General features: G+C 49.6%; 1 protein-coding gene across 2 annotated transcripts in view; it reads right to left on the minus strand.

Annotated features, from left to right (window-relative positions):
• Positions 1-13,288, minus strand: part of ACSS2 (acyl-CoA synthetase short chain family member 2) — a 29,579-nt gene extending 16,291 nt beyond the window's left edge. For both annotated transcript variants that reach the window (XM_058814458.1, XM_058814457.1), the window contains exons 1-2: positions 13,125-13,288; positions 12,720-12,915 (exon numbers count right to left, since the gene is read on the minus strand). In XM_058814458.1, the coding sequence (XP_058670441.1) occupies positions 12,720-12,915; positions 13,125-13,248 (320 nt within the window). In that variant the 5' untranslated portion in view covers positions 13,249-13,288. The remainder of the gene's footprint in view (positions 1-12,719; positions 12,916-13,124) is intronic.
• Positions 13,289-25,151: the final 11,863 nt, after the last annotated feature.

Consider the following 25,151-nt stretch of genomic DNA (forward strand, 5'->3'; position numbering starts at 1 on the left):
ACCAGGAAATCAGTTTCCCTTTTTCATTCTGTAACTTGAGGTCAAAGATGCAAGAGCTGATTCCAGTGCTGGGCTGAGCAGCTGTAATTGATCTGGCTCACAGGAACAGCATCTGCCTCTGCTGTGTCTGGCTGCACACTGACTGCCTTCCCTCACCATCCAGCTTTTCCTTTGTGCACCTACATCAAGGCTGGTGCTGTGCAAACCTGTTTGTGTCCAGATATACAGCATCACTGTGTGTGCAGCTCTCCCCTCAGCCACGAGCCTTGCTATGGAATAGCTCTTAAAAGGCAATTATAATGCTTCCAAATGCAAGCTGGAGCATCCCAGCCCACTAATCCCTCACCTGAAAGTCACTGGGGTCTGCTGGGCACCACAGGCAGGCCCTGTGCAAGCAGCCCCCAGCTCAACAAACAGGGCAGGAGGAAGGATGTCCCTTTGTCCATGCTCCGGCCCAGGAAAGGATCTAATTACAGCCTTTACTAAGAGAGGAACACGTTGGGAGGAAAGACTATCACAGGCTGCCCAGTGTGCTATTTGGGGGCTGAGCAGCCAAGGGAAGAGGCAGCCAGGTCACCCAAGCTGTGGTTCTCAGGGGAACTGCCCTGCACAAGGTGCCCATGAGGGACACAGAGCTGCCCTGAGCCACCCAGCACGAGGCACTGCTGGGACGTTCCTGCTCTCCCTGCACAAGAGAGGCACATCCCAAACACGCCAGGTCCTCCTCCTTGGCAGCATTTTGGAGGGGCATTCAGGCCAAAGAATGCACCCAGGCTAGTCCTAAGGCCTCTTGCATAAGGCACTGCAGGAAAAGCACAGAGCAGACTCAAAGAGAAGTTAAACTTTTACAAGGATTTTCTGGGGTTTTTCAAAATCCTTTCCATCCATTTGTGTGACTGTAAAACAGCTCCCCAACCACTAGCAGGGCAAACCTCAGGCTTCAGATTTTAAGAAGAGCTTTTGTTCAATGGGAAACAAACCATGTCCTTGTTTCTACAGGACAAGATGCCTCCTTTCAATGCATCTCCAGTCAAGGCCTCGAGCAGTCTCCCAAGAGCAGGCAATTGTTTTACGTATCCAAGCCTCTGAAAATAGTCTGGAGTGCCCACAGCTGTACTCAGTGGGCTACAGCAGCACTCAGGCTGCTCAGGACTCTGCTCTGGCACAAAAGCCCAGTGAAAGATGGATTTTAGACAAGGCATTTAAAGGAATACCCACTTGCAAGCTATTGAATGCTCCCTGCATCAAAACGAGCCTATAAACTCATGGCATCCATCTTCTGCCAGCAGCACCTTCCCAACAATGCCCTTCTGACATCAGTAAGAGCTGTCAGCCCTGAGTGTCTCACATGGGCTCCCTTGTCCAAATTCAACTGAAAAAGAAATAAAACTGCAAAAGTAAATCTCACTCTTCTAAAAACAGTGCTGCAGAACTCACCTCCACAGTTCTAACCCCACCAAATCCAACACTCCCCAAATACATATTTTTTTTAAGATCTATTGGTGAAAATAGGTGGCAGCAGCGCTGCTGTGACTGTTCATGTGCAATCTGTGCTCTAACAGCAAGGCTTCTTCTGAAAGGAAAATCCAATTCTCAGCTCCCCAAACATCCCAGATACATCATTAGATTAAATACATGGTGAAGCATAGTGAGTCTGACATTTTTTTCATCTTCAAACCAAGTCCTACATTTAGCAACTGTAATCCAAAATTTTACAGTATCATCTGGCTCATGGCAGGAATGCATTTGAGATTTTTAGCACTTGAGAAGCCTGTGTTTTACATATTGCATGTTGTGTGAATTCTCAGCTGGAAAAAGACAAGTTTGGCCATATGGAATACATAAGGAAGAAATTCTTCCCTGTGAGGGTGCTGAGGCCCTGGCACAGGGTGCCCAGAGAAGATGCGGCTGCCCCTGGAACCCTGGCAGTGCCCAAGGCCAGGCTGGACAGGGCTTGGAGCAACCTGGGATGGTGGAAGATGTCCCAGCCCATAGCAGGGGGTAGAACTAGATGAGCTTTAACGTCCCTTCCAACCCAAACCATTCTGTGACTGAGTAAAAGCAGCAACCCAAAGTCAGCAAGCACAGGTGGAAGGCACCTGAAAGATAAATTTTCAGAGCACAGCAAATCATCTCAAAGCTACCAGGTCTCATTTTCTGACTGGCAGAGATTGATGGCAGGCCACAGAGCAATTTTTCTTAATACAGGACAAAGGTTCTGCATTTTACCAACTGGAAAGCACCCTTAAGAAAACACTGATTCCCAGTTTGGAAAAGGTGTTGTAAGAGGGAAAGAAACCTTTATCAGATGATGCCATGTCACAGGAACAATTCACACAGTGGGGAACCACAGAGAGGCTCAATGATCTCAAAGGTCTTTTCCAATGTGGTTATTTGTGTGATTCTGTGACTCCAGCAGAGCAGAGATGGGGACTGTGGGAATGTCTGCCCTAGAACATCTCTGTTGCCATCTAAGCTAAAACATGCTCAGAGCCCAAAATCCCTTCTAAACATGGAACCAAATGCATCATGAGAGATCTCCAGCTCCTGCTTCACCAACAGCCTGTCCCCAGAGCAGGGTACAGGGCAAAGGAAGGAATTTTCCTGCTGTGGTGACAGCTCTTCACGTGCAAGGTCACCAGGGGCAGCCAGGAGGGCTCTTGGGCTTCCTGATCCGTTCCACATCCAGAATTAGAGCAGCCAAAATGCCAGGCAGAGCTGGGCCAGCCAGGCTGCTGCCATGTGGGGAATGTGCTCACGTGTGAGCTGCATGGGCAGCGAGAGCCCCCAGCGTGCTCGGCCACCGTGGTGTCAGCTGCTCACACACCTCCTGCCACAGCTGTTCCTAGGACAGCCCCAAAAACTGCTGCCTGAAAAGGCTCTGCCTGGACACATCTTGGTTTCTCAGGAGCAACAGCAGGCAAAACTGAAAAATAAATAGGATTTTTCTCCCTACGCCGCAGCCTTGCTTATGTCATTTGAGAGAGGAATGGCACTCGAGTAAAGACAGCCTTTAAAATCTGTTTTTGAGAAAATAGAAACATGAAGGTGAACATTGAAACATGAAGTTTGGGGAGAGCAGCTGTGCAAGATAATCAGAAAAAGACACCCTTTCATCAGGAAAAAAATTACGGTATTTGCATGGATTGTTCAATATGGAAATGCTCTTAACTGCACAAACAGATGGGTCTGCAGCAGGTCTGCAAAAAAACCTCCATGAGAACATTTCATAGTAACGCGGCAGACTGCCCAGCCCTGCCCATGCTTAACGTCACCATCTCCCATTGCAGTAATGCAGAATTCCCAAAGGAGTTCTGGGAAGCCTGAGGTTCCCTGAGCAGCAAGTTTACCAGAAAGCTCAACCCCACCATCACCAGGCTTAAATCCTCTTGCATCACACCACGGAGCAAGAAAGAAGAAGTTGCGTAATGACAGAGCTCAGCTTGGGAGGGGCTGGTGAAAAGGTTTTCTCAGTGTGTTCAGAAATATCTGGCAGCACTGAGAGAACATTGTTGAGAAAACCTGGGTACAGAAAGCCCAGGGAAAAGAAGAATCTTACCAGTTTAATGCCATCACTTCCTAAATCCACACAGCTGACTCTGACCACTGCATTAGAACCATCCATCAGTTTTCCCCTCCAGTGTCCCCCACATGCTTAGGTAGGGCCTAACCAAGCTCTGCTCTCAAATCCATCTCTGAGCCAAACCATCCCAACTTAAAGCTGATCATGTATCTAGCATGAACAGGCTCCTGTTGCTGTTATGAAACTCAAATCAGCTGTGTCAAAGCAGGAGCCCTGTGCTCTACAGGGAACAATGTTCTGCGTTCAATCCCTTCAGCCCAACTGACTCCAAAACAGGCACTATGTATTTTACAGAACAGCCAAAATGGAGCTTATTTCCACAGGGATACTGGGTCACCATTTGCTCTTCAATCAAGGAATCAATCCTTTACTCACCTTTAAAAACAGCTATATGGACACATACCCTACAAAGCAAACACCCAACACCCTGCATAGCTGTTACTGTCCCATAGGAAAACCACATCCATCTTTCTGTCCTTCCTTCTCATTAAATACATACCCAGCTGCTCTTTGTATCTGCAGCCTTTCAGAAGCTGAACAAATACCAGATGCATCTAAAGAAATAATATTTATCTTGTGCAGCCCAACCACTGTTCTCTCTGCCATACCCTGAGTGATCCTACACCACAGAACCCAGACAGAGGTGGACACTGCTCCAAAACCACTCCTTATTTATCAACCTGCCAAAATTCCCTCCAGTTATCCCACTCACGCCAGGCTATGCCCTAAAATCTACTTCAAGCCCCTTCCTTTAGGCAGTGGGATGCTCAGACATCTCTAAAGGAACCAACACCTCCCGGTGCTGCTGGTTCATCAGCCAACATGGGCAGGTGAACTCAATGCCATGGGATTTGTACACTCTGTGCTCACACCTGAGAGCCAGAACACCCCAGGGAAGAGTTTTGGGGAACACAGGATCAACAGCAGCCAGGAAATCCCTCTTCAAGGGAAATGTACTTTCACCCTGACTCATTTGACAAGATAAGTCATTTTACAAGTCATACAGACCACATGTAAATACCCTGGCGATGGTGTCAGCAGCCCCTCTGTGCTGATGGGCTCAGCAAGGAGAATTTGCTCTCTGTGGCTTCATAATTTTCCTACTTGCTTGATACCAAGTAACCACCAAGTCAAGAAGAAAAGCATTAACTCTTACTTTCTGAAGTACTTTAAAACACAAGAAAACAACCAGTGGAGAAAAACAACAGCTTTTTGCCTATTTTATTTAGGGGAGAGGTTTTTTCAAGCAAATTTTAATTACTTTTTTAAAAACAAAACAATCATATAGCGTTGCAACAGAGATCATGTGCAAGACTGACCCAGCACATCAGAGTTTGGCTGCCCTCAGCCAGCACTTGTAACCCTATCAGCCAAAACCACTGAATGCTGCAGAAGAATATGCGAGTTTGACAGTAGGGGAAACATTTTAGATGTTTACCATCAGTTGAGTTTTCAAATGAGCATGGACTATTTTTACCAGTCCAGTGGGAGTAGGGCTTATATTCAGTACAAAACAGCTGACTGCTTGTTTAAACAATTTACACTTGGGCTGTTGAACACACCCTGGATGAAGCTTCTGTAGGTAAAATAATCAACAAGCCGTCTGCCGCTGGGAAATGCCCCATTTTGGGAAATAGATGCATCCCTGGTGGGAACATTCTGCCAGATTTTGTAGAGCTTCTAGAAACAAAGAAAGCCAGGCAAGGCAATTTCAATGGAGGTTCAAACAATATCCATGAAGGGCACAGGAGGAAATTAAGCTTGTAATCAGATTTTTGGTGGACATTTCAATTCCACGCATCATAAATCTCCAGAGGTGGAGGCCAGGTGTCACCTGTTGGAATGTCATCTAGAAGATGGTCAGTGGCAACAGGAATGGAAATCATGCTTCATTATCACAGAATGAATCATAAAATGAATGGTCTGGGTTGGAAGAGACCTTAAAGACAATCTGGTTCTATGGGCATGGACACCTGCCACTAGACCAGGTTGCTACAAGCTCTGTCCAACCTGGCCTTGACCTCAGGAATGAGACAGCCACAGTTTCTCTGGGCACTATCAGGTAGCTAGGTGTGACAAAACAAACAGGAAGGCCCTCAACTTCCTTGAGGGATTCCCCTGAACAAGGGAGGTGATATCTATGAAAATGTATTAATGGCAAACTGCCAGCGCTCACAATTTCTTACCGCACCTCATTACGACATTTCCAAGTGATGTGCAGAAATGCAAACAGAGAACTGAAACCCTGCCCCAAAAGGGGGGAGGTGAGAGCTCTTGTGAAACCACTGCCCATCAACACTTCAGCCCAGGAGCTCTGGGCACAGAGTCCCCCAGGCACAGCAAGTGCAGCAACCCACCAGAAAATGCCATGCTTTGAACGAGCACCCACTCACACCTCTGTTGGCAAAGCCTAAGCATTTTGTCCCCTACTTGGAGCAAGTCTCACCCACGTGTAGCTGGAATCCTTGTCACTGCTGCTCCATTCAGGGTGCCAAGGGAGAACACACAAGCCATTCACACAGCTAAAATAATCAGGTTTTCTAGTCCAATGAGCAAACTGAAGGCTCTGATCTTCCGTGTCCTGAATCCATACAGAAGTTCACCATCCTCTCTGTCCATGAACTCCATTTATCCACTGCAAGTTTCAAATCTCCAGCCAATATTTGTAATATGCCATCACTGCACAACCACACTGCTCTTCCCTAAAGCAACCCAGTAGTTTTAAAACATATCCAGTTGTTTGTAACAGCTGCCAGCAGAATGAGACAAAAGTTTCACAGACATGAGAAAATCCAGGTGCCATTTTCTGTGCACACCCACCCCTCATACTGCCCAGGTAGTTATTTTAACAACCATACCCCCAGAACCATGCAGAAAGACAGCATTGCACAAAACCAACTTTTTCAGGTAGGGCTCTAGGTTCAGCACAAATTATTAAATCCCTCATGCTGTATCTAGAGAGCTGTCAGAGCAGTGAGGAGGATGAGGAAAAAGTACTAAATAAGAACATAAAAATTGTCACTGGTGTCATTTACACAGCAGCATTGCACTTGTGCTCACAGCAGCTCAGCCAAGAGCCTCTCAGACTAAACTAAAGGACCATGTTAGGTCAGAACCATGGCTGGTGTTTGGCCTCCAGGTGCAACAGCAGCAGGAGGTGCTGTTTCTGGAGCACGTCAGCCTGGCCACCACCAGCAATTCTGTTTCAGCACTGCCCCTGGCAGTCCTGCTGCTGACCCTGAAGAGTGTCCACTGAAAGTGAGGAAGCAAAGGGCAAGGCTAAAGCAGCTCCATAAAAACATTGTTCTTCCAGGCACACTTGAACTACTTTCCTGAACAATTTTTTGTGGGAAACCTCCTGAAGAAGGTGTGAAAAGAGCCATCTCTGCATGCTCAGTGCCACCGGCCTTGTGCTCCGGCAGTCTGCCAGCAGCTCCACCACCTCTCCCAGTGACCCTGTTCCACTGCACCCCCAGGGATACAAGTCAGATTTACTGGTTCCCAGGACCCTCTCCATTGCCCTCTCTGGGTTAAGGGGGACTGGCAACCTCCCAGCCCTTGGCACTGCAGCCTTTTGTAAATACCACCAGTATACCCTGGCCAGCAGCTCTGCAATTCCACATTCAAGTTCCTGCCCCTATCTGGGGCACATGCCATTTAATCCTGGGCACTTATGGACATCCCACTTGTTTATCTGGTCCAATACTTCCTGGATAATCCCTTGGATTTATATGGATGGATGCTGTATCCCTGCCAGAAGCAGCTAGCAAAGGTTTCTGAGCAAAAGGCTGGAAAGAAACAGATCCAACAGAACTCAAATGAAAGCTGCTCCCCTGATTCAAGGCAGCTGAGCTGCTCTCCCAGGCACGAGAGATTAAACAATCCCTGTCCTCACTGCTTTGCCATGGAGCAACCACCCAAGTGCTACCTGAGTGCCTTCTCTCTTAACAGATTTGACTCTACAGAGAAGAAAAATCCCACTCTGTCTCCAGGAGCAGGATTACGTGGTATTTGAGCTCAGTAAAAACTACTTCCAGAGGATATCTTCAATAATGTGGAATGCCCTCCCATGGAGGCACACGTCCAGGGGTGCTTCTGAATGGGCAAACCACAGGAGACCACACAGGCACTGGGTAATCAAGTGTCACCAAGCTTTAATATCTGTCCCTTTCCTTCCCTGCACTGCAGAAAACAGCAGAACAGAGACTGAGAGCATTGGCAGCTCCCTGCTCCTGCCCTGCCTGGCATCCTGGGATGCAAGAGGCTCTGCAAAGCAGGAATGGGGCTTGAGATCTCCAAAACATCAAACTTATCACCCTTCCCTGCATCTCCCTGCAAACCAGCTACTGTACCTGACAGGGATGAGTCAAGTTCTGCTTTCAAGTCGCTCCTTGCAATGGAAAAACAACTTCCAGGGACTCTGAGCATGCCAAGTGCCTGAGCACCAAGGTGCTCAATCTGCTGACTCACAGCATCCAGGAAAGTACACCCCACATGTGCCTGAAGGAGGCAGTTTGCTGTTCTCAGATATTTATCTTATCCCTTTGACACAACCACTCACCTGGGAACTACCCTGGAGATTCCACTAGTAATGAACAGAATGGAGGATGCAGCACATAAAGTACAACAGAAACACTTAGGACAGAAGAACCTCAAGATATGACAGGGGAAAATGGGTCTCAGCACACACACAGAGAGCCCTTGGTTACAAGTTTTAGATCACAATCCCTGTGTTTTCCTGCCCCTCAGGCCAAAGGGACAACCTCAAACCCTTAAGCAGCATAACCATGCTGCCCTGGAGCAGCATCATCTTTGTATCTCATCTGCACCCTAGAGCAGGGAATTCAGAGCAGTTACATGAAATCAGTTAATTTTAAACCCATCATGACCTTGCTCCAAACAGCCACAGCCAAACCTAGAGACTCCATCCACCTATGGAGAGAGGTCAGGGAGCTACACCTGGGGAGAAGCTGTGAGTCCCTCCTGTCCCAGCCTGTACTTCATAAATGAGTGTCCAAACACAGGGGCTGCTTGCACTACCACACCATGCTGCTTGGTGACTGCCCAGATCTGGGAGATGAAAAATTTCAAAGAAGCCAGGAAAGCACATGCCTTGACATGCCTGAGGTACTACACTACTCCCTGTTTTAATATCCCATGTTTCTATTGATGCTCCCCCCACTCCTGCACTACCCACACAGCTCAGTCATCCCCACGATGCAGGGATATTCCCTTTTGGAGGGATGAGAAATGCTGTCTGAAACTCCCAGTTTTGTCACCCTCTCCCACACTGGCAGATTTCAAAGCCCACCAGAAAAGAGCTACACTTTCTGTGATGGAATCTACAACTGTCATTGCCCTTGAAGAAGGTACGAGATTTACAGCTTCATAAAATACTAATATATTCAATGTAATTTATTACCTGTTTTAGGTGCACATAATGTGCCTGATTTCCAGAAGCACAGAACTGTAGTGTTCAGCAATGCTTCTAAAATAATTAATATCTGCCAAAACCAACAATCTCTCATCTCTGGTGCTCTGATCACCAGAAGAGCATTTAAAGAGGCTGCATCACTGGAAGGGTAACAAGTCATCCAGGAAGTTACCAAAGAATTGAATGGTCAGTTTGACACAGGATGATCCAAAATCCTGGAGCCAGTGGGAGCAGCAGAGCCAATGTAGAAGCATCATGTAGAAGCCCTAGGAAAGGCTGGATGTTAAGAGCCAGCATCTGTGCATATAACAGATGTGTGAGGCTGGTTTGTATATTTTATTATTTTTTTTAAACATGCTCTCATAGTTGTTTGGTTTTTTCTTATAGAAATATTTATAGGAAGAAACCTCAAGGCTACAAGGCCCTAAATCTATGATTACATTTTAAAGTCAAATCATATAAAGAAACCCAAACCAAACAAACCACACCTCCTAATTCTATATTTGCATGTCCTGTTTGTTCTAGGCCCAGAAGAGGAACCATAGGCACTTATTATTTTGTTAAACAAAGTTCCAATAAGCTCTGGCAGCCTTTACTATCTTTATTGCTCCTTTCTAGATGTGCAATGTCATATGCCAATAAAAATAAAAGCAGAAGGTGAATACATTCTCCCAGAGATGGCAGAAGCCAGGAGCACTGGCCAAGCCCCATCTCCTTGGTTAGAGGGACTCTAAAAACAAAGTTTTACCTCCTGCCTCTGCCCCTGGTCCCACCAGGCACTACCAACAGCTGGGATAACTGGTTTGAGAAACAGAGGCACAGGTTACACATAAAACAGGTCTCATCCAAATACCTTCACATCCCAGGGTCTAATTAGAAAGTTTTGCAATAGGTGGCATTTTTTTTTTTTAATTCCCTCATGGTTGTATTTTTACCTCTACAGGCTGCCCAGGCTGAAGTTTGTATGAGATTATTAACAGACACTTCAGCACAGAACTAAGGGCTGTCCAAGTGACTTAGGCATGTCTACAGCAGGGTGAAGGAATACTGTGCCCCTGCCCTAATTAACCACCCCTCACAAAGTCCTCAGCACTGCTGCAAGTCCCCTTAATGTCCCAGTGACTGCTCCAGCCTGTCTCCCCTGCAAAGCCCACCGCAGGTACCCACCTGCACAGCAACCACTGCTACTGACCTCAGCCTTTACACACCATTATGAGATTTCACTTTTGAGAGCAGCACTTTATCAGAAGCATTTCCTGGAGCTTCTGTTCCTTTTTTTAGGCCACATCAGCAATACTAAGCAGAGAAAGAGGAATCAGAAGCCAAGAAACCAGAAATATTTGTAACGTTCACAAGCAGCCAGAGATATCCTAGAGAAAACAGGGAAAAATCCATGTTTCCTACCACCTCAGGATGGCCATTTGGAACTGCATGGTCCTATGAGGAGGACACCACAACAGCAAACACTACCTATGTACAAGTTCTGCAGCATTAGGCAATGCCATGTGCTGCTCTTTGTGCTGCAAACGCAATTCCATGTGGCTTGGGATTCCACCCTCTGAGTGGAGCCAATTTGGGCAGTCCTGGACTGCTGATGGTGCAGGAACCTTTAGTGCAGCTTGGCCCTAACCAACCCAGATGAGCTGCTTGCTCCTTCCCATCCAAGCAGGACTGGAGACAGCCACAGGCAGCAGTTCTGAATTTTGTAAGGACATGTTGCTTCTCAGAGACACTCAGCAATGCTCCAAGCTTTACCCTAATCTCCTCCTCTCTGAAAGCAAAGACCATGGTTCTGTATCTTTTCAGAGCTCTCAGAGCTGGGCAGTCAAGCAAACCTTGGTATAAGTTCAGCACCTCTCCCATCTAGTAGGCTACAGGCTCATTCCAGAGTGTTACAACACAAAATGTGAGAGGACAAGATCAGAGAAATTAATTATTGTTTTGAAGAAAACCACGTGCCTAGAAAGGAGTAATTTTATGAGTTACAACCCTCAGCCCTGAGTGCCACAGGTTTGTCACAGAGTGCCTCTTCCATTGCTCCTACCAGCACTCCTGGCTGACAGCTCCACACTGCAGTGCCTGGTCACCTGTGACAGAGCCACACTAGGAGAGTTTGTCCCAAAACAGTCAGGGGAGACTCTCTGCTTAGGAGGAAGAGATTTTATTTTTTTAGCACTGTGAGCACCATGACTGACAGCCACCCACCATTTTCATATCCACCCCAAGCTTTTCTCAGCATCACAAATACCCCACAAAGGCTGCTAGAATAACTAACAAGAAAAGTGTTCACCAAGCCCAAATTAAAACTGTGAGTAGCTACCTCACTGTCACACAACGATTTACGTGCATGAAGAACCCAGTCCTTCAACAAACCGCAGCACAGGGCCAGCACTGGCTGCCAAATGGCTTTGTTTGCTTTACAGCTTTACCTGCAGGAGTTTACAAAGGAGTTTTCATTCAGAAGCTGCAGTCATTTTACACCAGAGCCAGCTATAGAATCTATTTAACTAGCATGGGAGTAAACACTTTCCAGCATTTCACCTGTGCCTTATCAATATGATTAACTACTAGGCAGCGTGTGTAATTCTTTCACTGAAGGAAAAGGGCTGTGGATAGAAACTGCAGAAACTCTGTGAAGGCAATTTGACAGCCACTGTCAGAGCCACACTGCTATAACCATGTTCCCTTCAGCAGTGGGGTGGTTCCCCAGTCAACTTTACACCAGGTGACTCAGGGGGACCTTCAGCTGCACAATAAATCACTTAGACTATCTGATATTTTTATTGCAATGACAGTAAGATTTCTCCATCTGCTCTGCTGTGCTCAAGGGACTCACCATATCCCAACGAATTACTGCATGCCTACCATGGGGTACATCTAATTGTGCTTCTGCCCTGTCACATACAGTCAACAGCCACGTTACATGAATACAAGCTCAAGGGAAACAGCAAAATGCACAGGAGAGCCAGGCACAGCTCTGTCTGAGGACACAGCTGCCAGCTGAGTTAGTTCAGCAGGAGTGCATTACTTCTGGAGCTTGGATATCACGAGTGAAACCTACTTTGCATCAATATGAAAAGTAAGTTTTACATGGATTTTAACACTAGTAACTACTCTTGTGAAAAAAAAAAAAACAAACAGAAACATACTTCAGATAAGGCTGAAAGTAACTTTTCATCCCAAAGGTAGAGAAGCCAGGCTGTCTGAAAGCACCTCACATTCAAGTTCAAGGAATCTACATATACACTCAGGTATTAGCAGAACCTTTCTGCCACAGGAGTGGAAACTCGCCAGCCCACAAAACATAAACACGAGAGATAATGGAGCTCATTAGCTTTTAGCCGTCGGATGTTGGCTGCTGCTCTATCCACATCTCCCTCCTTCCCCAGGCGGTTGTGGCACCTACCTCACTCCAGTCTGAGCGCTCGGAGCTCTCAGCAGGTGCAGCTGCAGAGGCAGAGCTGGGAGTCAGCGCTCTCCTCACTGCCATGCCGGGCACCTCCTGCATCCCAGAAGGGCAGAGAAGCTTCCCGGCACAGCTCTTGCCAAGGACACCGCAAGCAAACAGGTGCTGAACCCACCTAAGGATTAGCCCCGCTCAGGTTTTACGTTTTCATTCACCTCAGTAGAAACTGACACTGTTTGTACATTTCAGAGTGCTATTCACACATCCTCTCCACCACTATAAAAACAGAAACTTACCAGTAAAAAGCAATTTTGTCCCCAAGCTTCTTTTCATTGACATTTCTGTCCAGGACGTTGTAGCAGATGTTGGTGGTCGCTCCTTTCATCCATTCGATGAAGATCTTCCCCTTGGTCACATCGAAGTTGTACTTCAGGAACGGTCCCGTGGGCTGACGCTTCCAGTAGAACTCTTTAGCGATGTCCCCCCAGAATTCTGCAAAGGCAACGGGCACCGGAGCCCGTGAGCGGGAAATAGGGATGAAGGAAGGGGGATGAGGCAGGTAAAGGCAGGTAACGTCTGTGGGGACACGCGCGGCACCCCCGAGCACCCCACAGGCGGAGGCTCTCGGGGGGCTCCCCGCGCTCCCCACAGCCCCCGGAGGGCCCGGGCAGCCGCCGCCCCGCCGCGCCGGCCCCGCTCACCGTGAGGCTCTTCCACGGAGCGCTGGTACAGGCGCTGGTAGTGGGACAGGGAAGGGATGTGGGCCGCGGGCAGCAGTTCGGGCCGCGGCGGGTAGACAAGGGCCTTCTCCCCCGGCAGCCCCATGGCGAGGCACCGTCGCTGCGCGCGGGCGGGGGCCGCCCAGTCCCGCTCCGCCGCCGCGCGGAGCCGGGGGCGGGTACGGCGGGCACGGCCCGCCCTCGAGGCGGCGGCCATGTTCAACGGCCTCTGCTGGTGGCACCGTTTCTCTGGTGTCCCGCTGTCAGCGGTGTCACCCTCCCTGCAGTGTCCCTGTGTCAGTGGTGTCCCCTTGTTTGCTTTGTCCTTTCTGTCAGCGGTGTCCCCTGTCAGCCGTGTCCTTGTTTCAGTGCTGTCCCGTGTCAGTGGTGGCGCCCTGTCAGCCGTGTCCCCTATGTTAGTGGTGTCCCCTGTGTCAGTGGTGACCCCCTATCAACCATGTCACCCTGCAGCTATGTAAGCTATGTACCCTACACACCGCGTCCCTCCTGGCACCAGTGTGTCCCTCTCCAGTGGTGTTCCACTGTCAGACATGGCCCTTCTGTCAGTGGTGTCCCCCTGCTGGCCACGTCCCCATGACCAGCAGTGGCCCCTGTCAGCAGTGTCTCCTGTCAGTGGTGTCCCTGTGCCAGCCACATCCCCATGATCAGCAGTGACCCCTACACTGGTGTCCTCCCCATGATCAGCCATGTCCCACTGTCAGTGGTGTCCCCCTAACACCCATGTCCCTAAGACCAGCAGAGACCTCTGTCAGTGGTGTTCCCAGTCACTGGTGTCCTCCTGACAGCCGTGTCCCCCTGTCCTGCACCATCAGCCCTGTCCCTCCATGCCAGCAGTGTCCTATATAACAGCCCTGCCCTGTCAGCCACCTTTCCCTCACCAGCAGGAGTTGTGTCCCCTCTGTGCCAATCCCTGCCACTTTGCCAGGCAGAGGGATTGAGATCCATGAGCTCCTCCTTCACCAGCCCCAGCGCAGGCCACCAGGTATGGCCACACTCCGTGCCTTGTCCCCATGCAGAAAACAACTTGCCTGTGGATCCATGGCCCTCCACTTCTCCACTGAGCTGTGTGTGCACAGCAAGCTGTGGCAGTCCACTGAGCACCTTCCTCCTGCAAAAACTTTGTACAGATCTCCTGAAGTAGTGAGAAATTAAACATTTTTTCACTTTTGTTCACCAAGAAGGCAGTCAAATGCTGGAACAGGAGGCCAAAGTAGGAACAGGATCACAGTCCTTAGATACAGAGAAAATTCAAGATAAGCCCCTGAGTGGCCATGCCCATTGGAGCAGGAGGCTGGAGCTGGGGTCTCCCAAGGACCAATGTGATTCCATGAGTCTGGTCCCAGAGCAGGAGTTGCCTGTGGTTGTTCCTCCTGCAGCAAACCCCTTCTCATCCCAGTCCTTAATATTCCCTGCATTGAGCCCAGCTGCCCCAACAGCATTGCCTGCCCCTATGACACTACCTGCCAAGAAGATATTTCTTAGGAAGGCTGCCAAAACCTCAAATTCCTTTTCTTCACTGGGGAACTCACCCCTTAGAGCAAAGCACAGGCCCAGGCAGCCACCTGCCCTGGGAATTTCTTGCTGGTTTGGGCCAGGGCCAAAGACCACTCAAAAGATTAAAGTGCATAAACTTAAAGTTGGTACAGTGTCAGTGGGCAGGTACAGCCTACTCTGGTATCCTTGGGTTTTCCCAAGTGCTTTGTGCACTCCCTGGGAGTGTTGCCCTGCTCTAGGCTGGAGAAGACACAAACCTGTGGATTGGTGAGCACTGTCTGCCACTCCAAGCAATGTTCTCATCAGCAAAGAGGCCAGAAACAGTTCTGTACACAAAAGCAGCAGCACTGGTGTGTATTTTTCATTAAGGATGTTCCCTAGTTTTGAAGGGCACAGCTGTGCTGCAGCTCCCTGCTCTGGTGTCAGTTTGCTGCCTGCCCACACTGCTTCAGGGCAAAGGTTCTCCTGTGACCCCTTGTGGGAGGACACAGCTGGTTTACTCCGAGGTGAAACCCAGGAGTAGCTCAGGTGATACCTCCCTCCGTGGACTGTGTCCTATGGGCAGTCTCACTCCAGAGATATTCTCTACACACCTCCAACATGAGCTCAGCAGGATTTACATCCCAAATCTGTCAGTCACCTTCACACCCTGCTGTAGTCCATGTAAAAAAGCTTCCTCAGCCGTGTAATATAAAATCCCTGTTCTGAAAAGCTACAGGGTGGCCTTATTTATTTTATTTTATTTTATTTTATTTTATTTTCATTTTATATAAATATAAATATAAATATAAATATAAATATAAATATAAATATAAATATAAATATAAATATAAATATAAATATATATGATATATATCTATATAGTTTATATATATATAAACTATATAGACATTATATATATCATATATATTTACACAATATATAATATATAAAATATACATTTATATATTTTTATTTATATATATTATTTATAGATTATTATATATTATATTATTTACATGTAATATAATATGAATAAAAATAAATAATAAATAATAGATAATGTATATTTTTATATTGTGTATTTATATAATTTTATTATTTTTATTTTTAAAAAATAAAAAATAAAAAAAAAATCACAGGAATATTAGTGTGAAGGGTCTCAATCTCTATCACATAGATTAAAGTGAAGTCTCCAACACAATTCCAATGCCCAGATTTATCCCATTCCTTTTTAGGCTTTCAGCCTGGGATCAGCAGTTTCTGAGCCCAGGCCTTCTCTGTGGGTAAACCAGTAAGGATGCAGCCAAATCTTGCAAGAAGTTTCCCTTGATCAGCCAGCAGTATCATTACCTCCAAGTTCCCAATTACAAAAGGTGGGGGTTTTTTTAAGAAAAAGTCATTTTGGCTCTGCAGCCTGAGCCCTTGGACAGGGGTATTTTTGAAGCTACTCAGGAGTTTTGGGAGTTGCACTCCAGCACTGTCCTTGAATCGATGGTCTGGGAACAGCTCCATGAGTTTCTGGATACACTTGGCACATCATTTAACCCCAGCTGGAAACCACTCTGTTCCTCTCTAAGAAGTGGGACAAACCCTGCACCTCTAATGGCCTTCACAAGACACCTCAAGCTGATCATTTTCTGAGTTGCTAACCTTCAGTTCCAGCAGCATGTGTCCCAGGGATTTTGCATTTACCAGCAGCTCTCTAACAAACCCTCTGTCCCCCTCAGTGCCAGGAAGGGGGCTGTCACTCACTCTCTTTGTCACAGGACAGTGTCCCAGAGCCAGTGAAGAGGTGGTTTGCAGATCTGGGAGGTGTCCTCTGCTTCCCTTCTCACTGGCCTTTTGCTTTCAGTGATTTGGCCAGCAGCTGAAATCCCTCACCAGCCTCAATGACAGCATGATTTCTGTCCAGCAGCTGCTGCCTGGGTGTGTAGGACATTGTGAGCCATGAGGCTGGGACAGCCCCACAGCTGTCCTTATCCAATATTGTCCAGCCCGGGCTGCTGCAGCCAGGGAATTTTGTTCTTGTGCTGCAGCTGGCCAGCCCAGGAAGCTGCCTGATGCGGAGAGGGTGTATCTCCTCTCAGAAAGCACCTGCAAAGCAGAAAATTCCAAATAGCCTCCTGTTGTTTTCTCCAGCTCTCTCATGTTCCAGTAAATCTCCCAGCAGCTGCATACAGGGTTGTGAACCACAGAGACCCATGGCACAAACACAGCCCTCCTCACCTTTTCATTTCAGTGTCTCACAGCTGGAAAACCACAGAATCATGGAGTGCTTTGGGTTGGAAGGGAACTTAAAGCTCATCTCATTCCAACCCCCTGCCATGGGCAGGGACACCTTCCACTAGGCCAGGTTGTTCCAGGCCCCATCCAACCTGGCCTTGAACACTTTGTGGGTATGCCCAGCCTTCCCTTGGTGATTTTACAGGATCTAGGAAAGGGAATCCTGCTGTGTGGCCATGCTTTGCTGCTCCAGTTCCTCCACCCCAGAGCAGTTTGCATCCAGCTGGGCTCCTGCCCTGGGGGCTGGTGTGTGCTGGAGCTGGATGCTGCAGGGTTTGCTCTGAGCTTGACTCCCAGCTCTCCTAACTCACCAGGCAGTCCTGGAAAATCACATACATATTAGATTATTGCCTCTTCCTGTAAAGGAATAAAAGTACTTAAAATGTGTATGTTAATGAAATTACTTAAAGTGGATATGTTAATATATATTAAGGTCTCTTGAAGAGATTCAGAGGGTCAAACAAAAAAGATACTGGCCAGGATATGTGGTATCTTGCTCACACTCTGCTTTGGATACTCTGGAAACTTGGGGAAACAGCCTCTAGTGCAGCACCCACAGCAGCTCAGCAGCTGTGCTGGGATCCTTCACTGCATCTCCCCTGACATGAAAGATCTCAGTCCTGGAGATGCTGGGGGTGGGGGAAAGAAACTGGAAAGTGTGGACTGGTTTGTAGACCTCAGACCTTCTGATCCTGGTTAGGTGAGCAGGAGGCAGCCTCACATGGGAACCTTGTGCTAATTTGGGGTAAGTACTGCTCCAGGTGGGCAGGTGACTTACCTGGGGGTCCAAAAGGGGTCACAGGGCATTGCCTTCTGGCCTTATTGCCAATAAATGTTGGAATCCCATCCCCATTCATGCAAATCACTGAGAGAATCAGGCAGGAAGGATGCAACACACAGCAGTGGAGGAAGGAATCCAGGAAGGCACGGAGGTGTCTGAGCTACACTAAGGCACCAGTGTGATGGCTGAGCCTCATGGGCATGTCTGGAGGAGGGCTGCAAGCCAGCTCCTCTCCCACTGCCTGTCCACTCCTCCCAGAGCATCTCCTGGGCAGGGCAGCCTGAACCAGGGCCTGGTGAGGGAGGTGTAACACCTGTCAATGATGCTAATCAGAGAAAGCATCTTTTTATCATGGATCTTACTCTTGGTGAACTTATCACAAGTTTGTGCCTTGCATGGCTGTGCCAGAGGCACTTGGAGCCTTTATCAGAATATCCCAAAGTGGGAAGGGAAAGATTTCTTTAACCACAGGCAAGGGCAGAGAACTGAAGGGCAGAACAAAAGAGCAAAGGATCTGGAAGGAATCACAAGTGACATCAGCAAAAACTCCTGGGACCTGCAGACCAGGGGTGAGATGGAGTGGGAGGCACAGGAGATGGAGTGAGAGGATGTGACCAGGCTGTGGATCTTCCTGCTGGGGCTTTCTGGGCTAATTTTCAGCACACAGCCAGGCTGTGCAGCCCTTCACTTGTGCTGGATGAATCAGCACTCAGCAGCAGCAGGGTTAAACACCGGGTTGTTCTGTCTCCCCACTTGAGGACACTCCCCCTCATCGCTGGCTGCAGAGGAAATTTTAATCAGCACCGTGATAAGAGCCCTTCAGTCCTGCTGGGAGTTATCAGCTCCTTTGTTTGTAAATGTAACTGCTCAATACCAATACACTTGGCTCTGGGTTCCTGCACTTCCCTGCTCCACAGCCCTTTGGCTCAGGCTGCTCCCTCCCTCCAGCCACCCCTTAATCAGGGTGTTAAATACCAGCCCAGGTTGTGCTGAAAACACGGATCAACCCTGAGCTGTTTCCTTTCTACCCCTGCTGTCACTGGGAGACAGAGTTCTCAATCTGAGGCTGTTTTAAGCTTCAAGGAGTAGCTGATGAATATCAGAGTCTGGTAATTTAGCCCTCTGCAGAGTACAGACAATATATTCATAATCATTCTATATGGAGATGAGCTAGTAATGCAATCAGGCTTATAAATCAAACCCAGGAGACATGTTGGTGCTGTTTGCCTGAGCTTCTTGAACGATCTATCCACAGGAAAATGTCTGTCTGACTCTTAGATGGGGCCAATTAACTTATAAAGATGCTCTCTCCTCTCACAGTGGCTCATTTGTTTACTTGGGCTCTGCCAGCTGGTGCTATTTTCATTCCGGGAGAGGGGGCCTGGTTGGTAAGAGATTTGTTGGAAGCTTGGGCTGCAGAGGAAGGGAAACTGCCTCAGGAGAGGCAATGCCTTCATCAGCAGCACAGCAAGGAGACTGGGGTTTAATCAACAGCTTCCCTGTGTGAGCTGTCCCCAGGCTCCAGAGCATGTCCTTTCACTCCCATAAACGTGCCTGCCTCCTTTTGTCCCTGTTTTATTGAGCAGGGAGGGATAGCTGGAGCTCTGGTCATGCCCAGGGTGGGGCTGTGTGGGCACAGGAGCACATCCCACACTCTGGCAGATTGGGAATCAGCACCAGTGGGGCTGGGAGGGTGATGCCAGCACCCAACAAAGCAGCTCTGCTCTTGCTTTGCTTCCTTCTGGCCTGGCCACATCCTGCCCCACGCCATGTGCTGGGAGCAGGATGGGACCTGCTTTGAGTGAGCAGGATTTAAGGTGTGCCAGCAGGCAGGCAGGGCTGGGAGCAAAGGGACAAGGAGCAAAGGGACACAGCTGGAGCAGGGCCAGCACAGAGCTGAGATCGGTGCTGACACCAGAGGGTGGTGTGGTCTCACGCTGGAAATTCACCGCTGGAGACACATCCCTGCTCTGGCACGTGTGTAAAGAGACAAGCTCACATTTATTTTTTCATTGAGATTTTTAATGTTTATTTTTTAACAGACTCGGTTTAAATTTTTGCTTTCTACAATAATTCAATGTAAAAATCCCAGTACAATATACAACAGTTTGAACATTTGGAATAAGAAATCCAGCTTGGGGAGACACGTAAGTTCAGCTAGTTCCTAACACAGGTAGCAAATTCCCTCCACCCTCCCCCAGATTTCCCAGCCAGGAAGGCATATGGGCAGGAATGCTTTACAAATGTCACACCCACCCTATAAAGACACTGGGTGCTGTGTCCCTGCAGTGGGACATCCCCTAGGAAAGGGCATCCTCCCCTCCATGGGATGGCTGGGAGCCTCCAGCATGGCAAGGCAGTTTTCAGGGAAGCAAGGCTGGCTGGCCCTTGTGTGTGAGTGACATGGGATGCTCTGAGAAGTTCCTGCATGCAGGTCCTGCAGGGTTTGGAGCTCCCTTGGCATGGAGAGGAGACCTGTCCTCCCCTTGGCAGCACTGCCAGCAGCCTGGTGCCCTACTGCAGCTGTAAGGCTGTTGGAAGGGGATGGCCCTGCAGGGCCCAGCCCAAGGGGCAGAAAACAAGGATGATGAAAGATCCCTGGCTCTTGAGTCTGAGGAGACATCTCAGGGATCACTCACTGGCCTGGGAGCTGGCAGCTTTTTTAGAAAGCCTCTTTGGGTTGGTCCATGGTACTCAAGCAGCCTGGGAATAGTCCTGCTTAAACAGCCTGGAGTGGTCCTGCTTGGGCAACATGGGAAGGTTCTGCTCCAGCTACATTGGATGATCCTGCCCAAGCAGCCTGGAGAGGTCCTGCTTGAGCAGTTTGGGGTGCTGCTGGTCAAGCAGGGTGGGGTGGTCCTACTCAATCAGCATGGGATGGTCCTGCTGGAACAGCATGGAATGGTCCTGCTCAGGCAGCATGGGATGGTCCTTGTGGAGCATGGGATGGTCCTGCTGGAGCAGTGTGTGGTGGTCTGCTTGAGCACCACAGAGCAGCTGCAAGTGGCAGAGATAGTTCTTCATGTCCTCCAGCATCCCAAGCATTGCATTCAAAGCCATTCCTGGCCTTTCTCACCCCTCTTGGAAATCCTTCACTGCTGGAAGTGATCCTAGGGGAATCTAGTCAAGCTGCATGTTCCACATCAGTTATTGCTAATGTTAGATTGGGATATTGGTGATTTTATCTGGCTGAAACCTTTATCTGGTTACTGAAACCTTCCAAGGGCAGAGGGCATCCCCTTTTGCCCATGACCAGTTCCAGCTGCACTAGCCCTAGGGAGAAGTGTTTTCTGATGTCAGGAAGGGCCCTTCCTGTGTGCATCAGGGGTGGCTGAGCTGGCAGTAGCTTTCCTGGGTCGGTAAGGGATGGGATATAAGGCAGGAGAAGTGGGAAGAGAAGCAGAAAATTGTAGCTGGAGTCAGATGGGCTGGGAGTAAAAGAGGGCAGGGAGGAATGGGAGAGGTCAGGCTGGGACAAGATTGGAAGTCAGGACACAGGTAGGAGATGCAGGAGAATGTAAGGCCAGTTAGAGAGGGAGCTGTGAGGTAAGGAAGGACGGCTGGAGGTCAGGGAGGGGTGGAGAGGGAAATTTGTGAGGTTGGTGGACACTTAGAGGGTAAAGAGGGATAGGAAGGTGGGGAGAAGTGGAGGAGCATAAGGAGAAACAGGGACACTATGGGAGGCAAATGACACAGGGTGGTGAGACAGCCAGAGATTGAGTGTGAGAGGGACAGGAAGAGGTGAAACTGCAGGAAAAGGTATGGGGAACAATGGGAAGTGAAGGGTCATAGGAAGAACTGAGGTGGAGGAAGAAGTGTGAGATGGAGGATGAAGGAGATGGAAGATGGGAAGGACAATGAATATGAAAAGTGAGGTTGGGGAGGATGAGGAGGCCGGGCAGATGGTAGGAAGTGGAGGGTGAGGAAGGACAGGCAAATAGTGGGTGGTGTGGGGCATGGGGAAGGATGGAGGACAGTGGGAAGTGGAGGATGAAGAAAGTGGACAAAATCAAAGAGGAAAACAAGAAGAGTGGAGGAAAAGATGGGGGGAGATAGAAAAGAAGAGGAGGGATGAGGAAACACTGGGAGATGGACACGGATGATAGGAGGAACAGAGAGACACTGAGGGGACAGAAGAAGACGAAGACTGGAGGGCAGTGGAGGAAGATGAATGAGGAAATGGGAAATGGATAAGCACAAAGAGGGACTGGAAATGTGGAGGTTAAGAAGGTAAAATTAGGTGACATTAGCAGTTGAAAGGATAGTGAAATAGTGGGAGGTGAGGGTGGAGAAGTTAAGGACATTAAGAGAGCAGACAGGAAGAGAGAAGAGGATGAAGAAAGATGTGGAGAAGATGAGGAGGGGAGGAGGTTGGGGTGAAGGTGGGAACTAATGGAGAATAAGCAGGAATAAACTGATGGTAAGATGTAGAGGGCAGTGGTGGGGGGAGCTGAAGAAGACAGTGAAATGTTGACATGAATATGAAAGGAAAAGCTGGAGGCAAAGCAAGGCAAGGATGGATGGGGCAGGGTGAAGGGGAAGAAGGGAAAAACATTAGAAGAAGGTGGGGGTGAATGAAGCTAAGGAACAGGATGGGGTGAATGGAGGAGCAGGTTAGAGGGATGGGATTGAAGTGTGGCAGGAAGACTGGAAGGTGGGATATGGAGGGCAGTGGGGGAGCACAGCAGGAGGGATGGGAGGTGATGGGTGGTGGAGCAGAACAAGGAGGGAGAGGATGCAGTGTAGGATGCAGGAGCACAAGAGGTGGGAGGGGACATGGTGGGTAATGGAGGAGCACAGCATGGCAGGGAGGGATGGGACACAGCTGATGACAGCACACTGGAAGGAGTGTGGAAGGAGGGATGGGATGTGAAGGGAGTGGGGGGAACAGGGGGGATTGGAGGTGGTGAGTGACAGTGGAGCACAAGAAAGGACAGGACACGAAGGAGGATGCAGGACAGGAAGGAGGGACGAGACATGGTGGCTGATGGATGAGCACAGAATAGAAGCATGGGACCTGGTGGGTGATGGAGGAGGGTGGCAGGGAAGGATGGGACAGTAGATGACTACAAGGAAGGAGGTGAACAACAGAGGAGCCGTGGAAGAAGGCTTGGGACATAAAAGAAGATACACAGGAGGGATGGGGTATGGTGGGAACAAGGGAAGGAGGAATGGGATGGAGTAGCACAGGAGGGAGGAAGGATGGCTGGGTTGGGTTAGAGTTGATGAAAGAGCACAATAAAGAGGGATGGAAAATGGCAGATCAAAGACGAGGGATGAAAGGGATGGGACAGGAAGCATGATGGAAAAGCAAAAGGAGGGTGGGTTTTAGTGGGTGATGGAGGACCTCAGGGTGGGACAGTTTAATGGAATGAACCTGAGGGGAGGCTGGGACCAGCAGGTGATCAGGCAATCGCAGAATCATTAAGGTTGGATATGATCTCTGAGATCATCAAGTCCAACTGAAGGGCACAAGGGCAGGGAGCCACGGGCAGCAGAGTAAGGGGGATGTGGGTGTGTGTGCAGGCTGGGGTGAGCTGCTGGGCAGGCTGCCATGGCACATGGCAGCTGTGACAAACACCAGCATCACAGGGACAATGCAGAGCTGAGGGCAGCCTGGTGACAGTGCTGGCAGTGAGGACCCACAGGAGCTGACAAGCTGGTGTGGCACAGCTGGGATCAGCACATGGGGATGGTGTCAGGGACAGACAGGTGGGTGAGGAGAGCATGGGACACCACGTGTGGGCTGGGCAGCAGGCAGGATGGCAGGAACAGAGGCACAGGATCAGGTCACCCCACACCTCCCTCTGCAGCAGCACTGCCCCAGACAGGACAGGCAGCACAGTCCCCCACCACAGCACAGGAAGGCAGCACCAAGGGTGGGGGTGAGGGGTTGCAGGGCCTTTATTCATCACACAACAAGCAGGCATGACACAGGGGTGCAGGATGGGGTGGGCAGAGAGCCTGTCATCGGGGCAGGAGGTGCCCTTCATGCGACCTTGGCATGGGCTGGTGAGAGGAAGCAGGAGGACAGGGCAGGGACAAATAGCTTTACCCAAAACACCTCAGGTTTCACCCCAGGCTGGGCACTGGCATGTGGACAGGGGCAGAATCATGGAGGGGCTGGAGTAGAATCAGCCACCTCCACATCTTAAGCAAAGTTTCCCCACAAATTCCTTGCCGGTCTCATCTCAGCCCTCCTGGGAAATGCCCAGCACCGCTATTTACAGAGTAAGACAGAACTGACCAATATTACAAATAATTAAAAGGCAGTTTTAAAAATGAGAAACCACATTCCAAAAAAGTAGTCTTTTAAAAAAAACCAAACCAAACCAAACCAAAACCCCGATTATCCATGAAAATGCTAAAAACCACCCCGAAAATATCTATGTACAGCAGGAGATTGCCCGTGGCAGTGCTGGACCCAACAACTCCGTGGCAGGCAGGGACACAGCCCGGCCCTGGCTGCTGGTGAGGGTGGGCAGCACCCAGCTGGGTGATGAGGGTCCCCAGGGGGCTGGCTGGGTGCTGCAGGAGCAAAAGGCCATGGGTAGTGGGCCTGCTGGGCCCTGGCTGATGCTGGTGTGTCCGGGGACACTGGCAGTGAGCGGCTGTCGCGGAGACGCTGACGGAGGCTGCGACGTGGCAGTGATGCAGCAGCTGCTGCGGGCAGGAGAGGGCAGCAGCCTCGGCAGCACTGGCAGTTCTTTAGAGAAACTGCGAGATGACAATGTGCAGAGGCCCTGGGAGCAGTGTACAGAGCTCCAGAGCAATGCACAGAGCCCTGGGAGCAGTGTACAGAGCTCCAGAGCAATCCACAGAGCCCTTGGTGTGGTGTACAGAGCTCCAGAGTGATCCACAGAGCCCTTGGGGGGGTGTACAGAGCTCCTGGAGCAACACACAGAGCCCTTGGGGTGGTGTACAGAGCTCCAGAGCGATGCACAGAGCCCGTGGAACAGCGTACAGAGCCCCTGGAGCACTGTGCAGAGCCCCAGAGCAATGCAGAGCCCTGGGAGCAGTGGATGGAGCCCCTGGGGCAATGCAGAGCCCTTGGAGCTGTGCACAGAGCCCCCAGAACAAGGCACACAGCCCCAGAGCAATGCGTTGAGCCCCAGGCACCTGCAGGCAGCTCCATCTGGGTGAATCCCTGCCTGGTCCCTGGCAGGCGGCTGGAAAATAGGTCAGGCAGCTGCCTCAGAAATCTCTGTTCTCTCCTGGAGCTGCACAGGGGCACCAAGGCTGCTCTGAGTGGGACTGGGTCGCAGTCCCCAGCCCCAGGAGCTCTGCAGTGCTGTGGGGGCTGTGGCTGCCGCCCCCTCCCTCCCTGGGTAAGGCTTTTTCTGGTGGTGACAGAGGGACGTGCGGCGCAGACCACGGGCCACGCTGCAGCCTCCCAAACCACAATCTCTTAATCCAATTGGTGCCTCTCCAAAGTAGCTCATTTCGGT

The sequence above is a fragment of the Ammospiza caudacuta genome, chromosome 15 (assembly GCF_027887145.1).
Source record: "Ammospiza caudacuta isolate bAmmCau1 chromosome 15, bAmmCau1.pri, whole genome shotgun sequence".
Lineage (NCBI taxonomy): Eukaryota > Metazoa > Chordata > Aves > Passeriformes > Passerellidae > Ammospiza > Ammospiza caudacuta.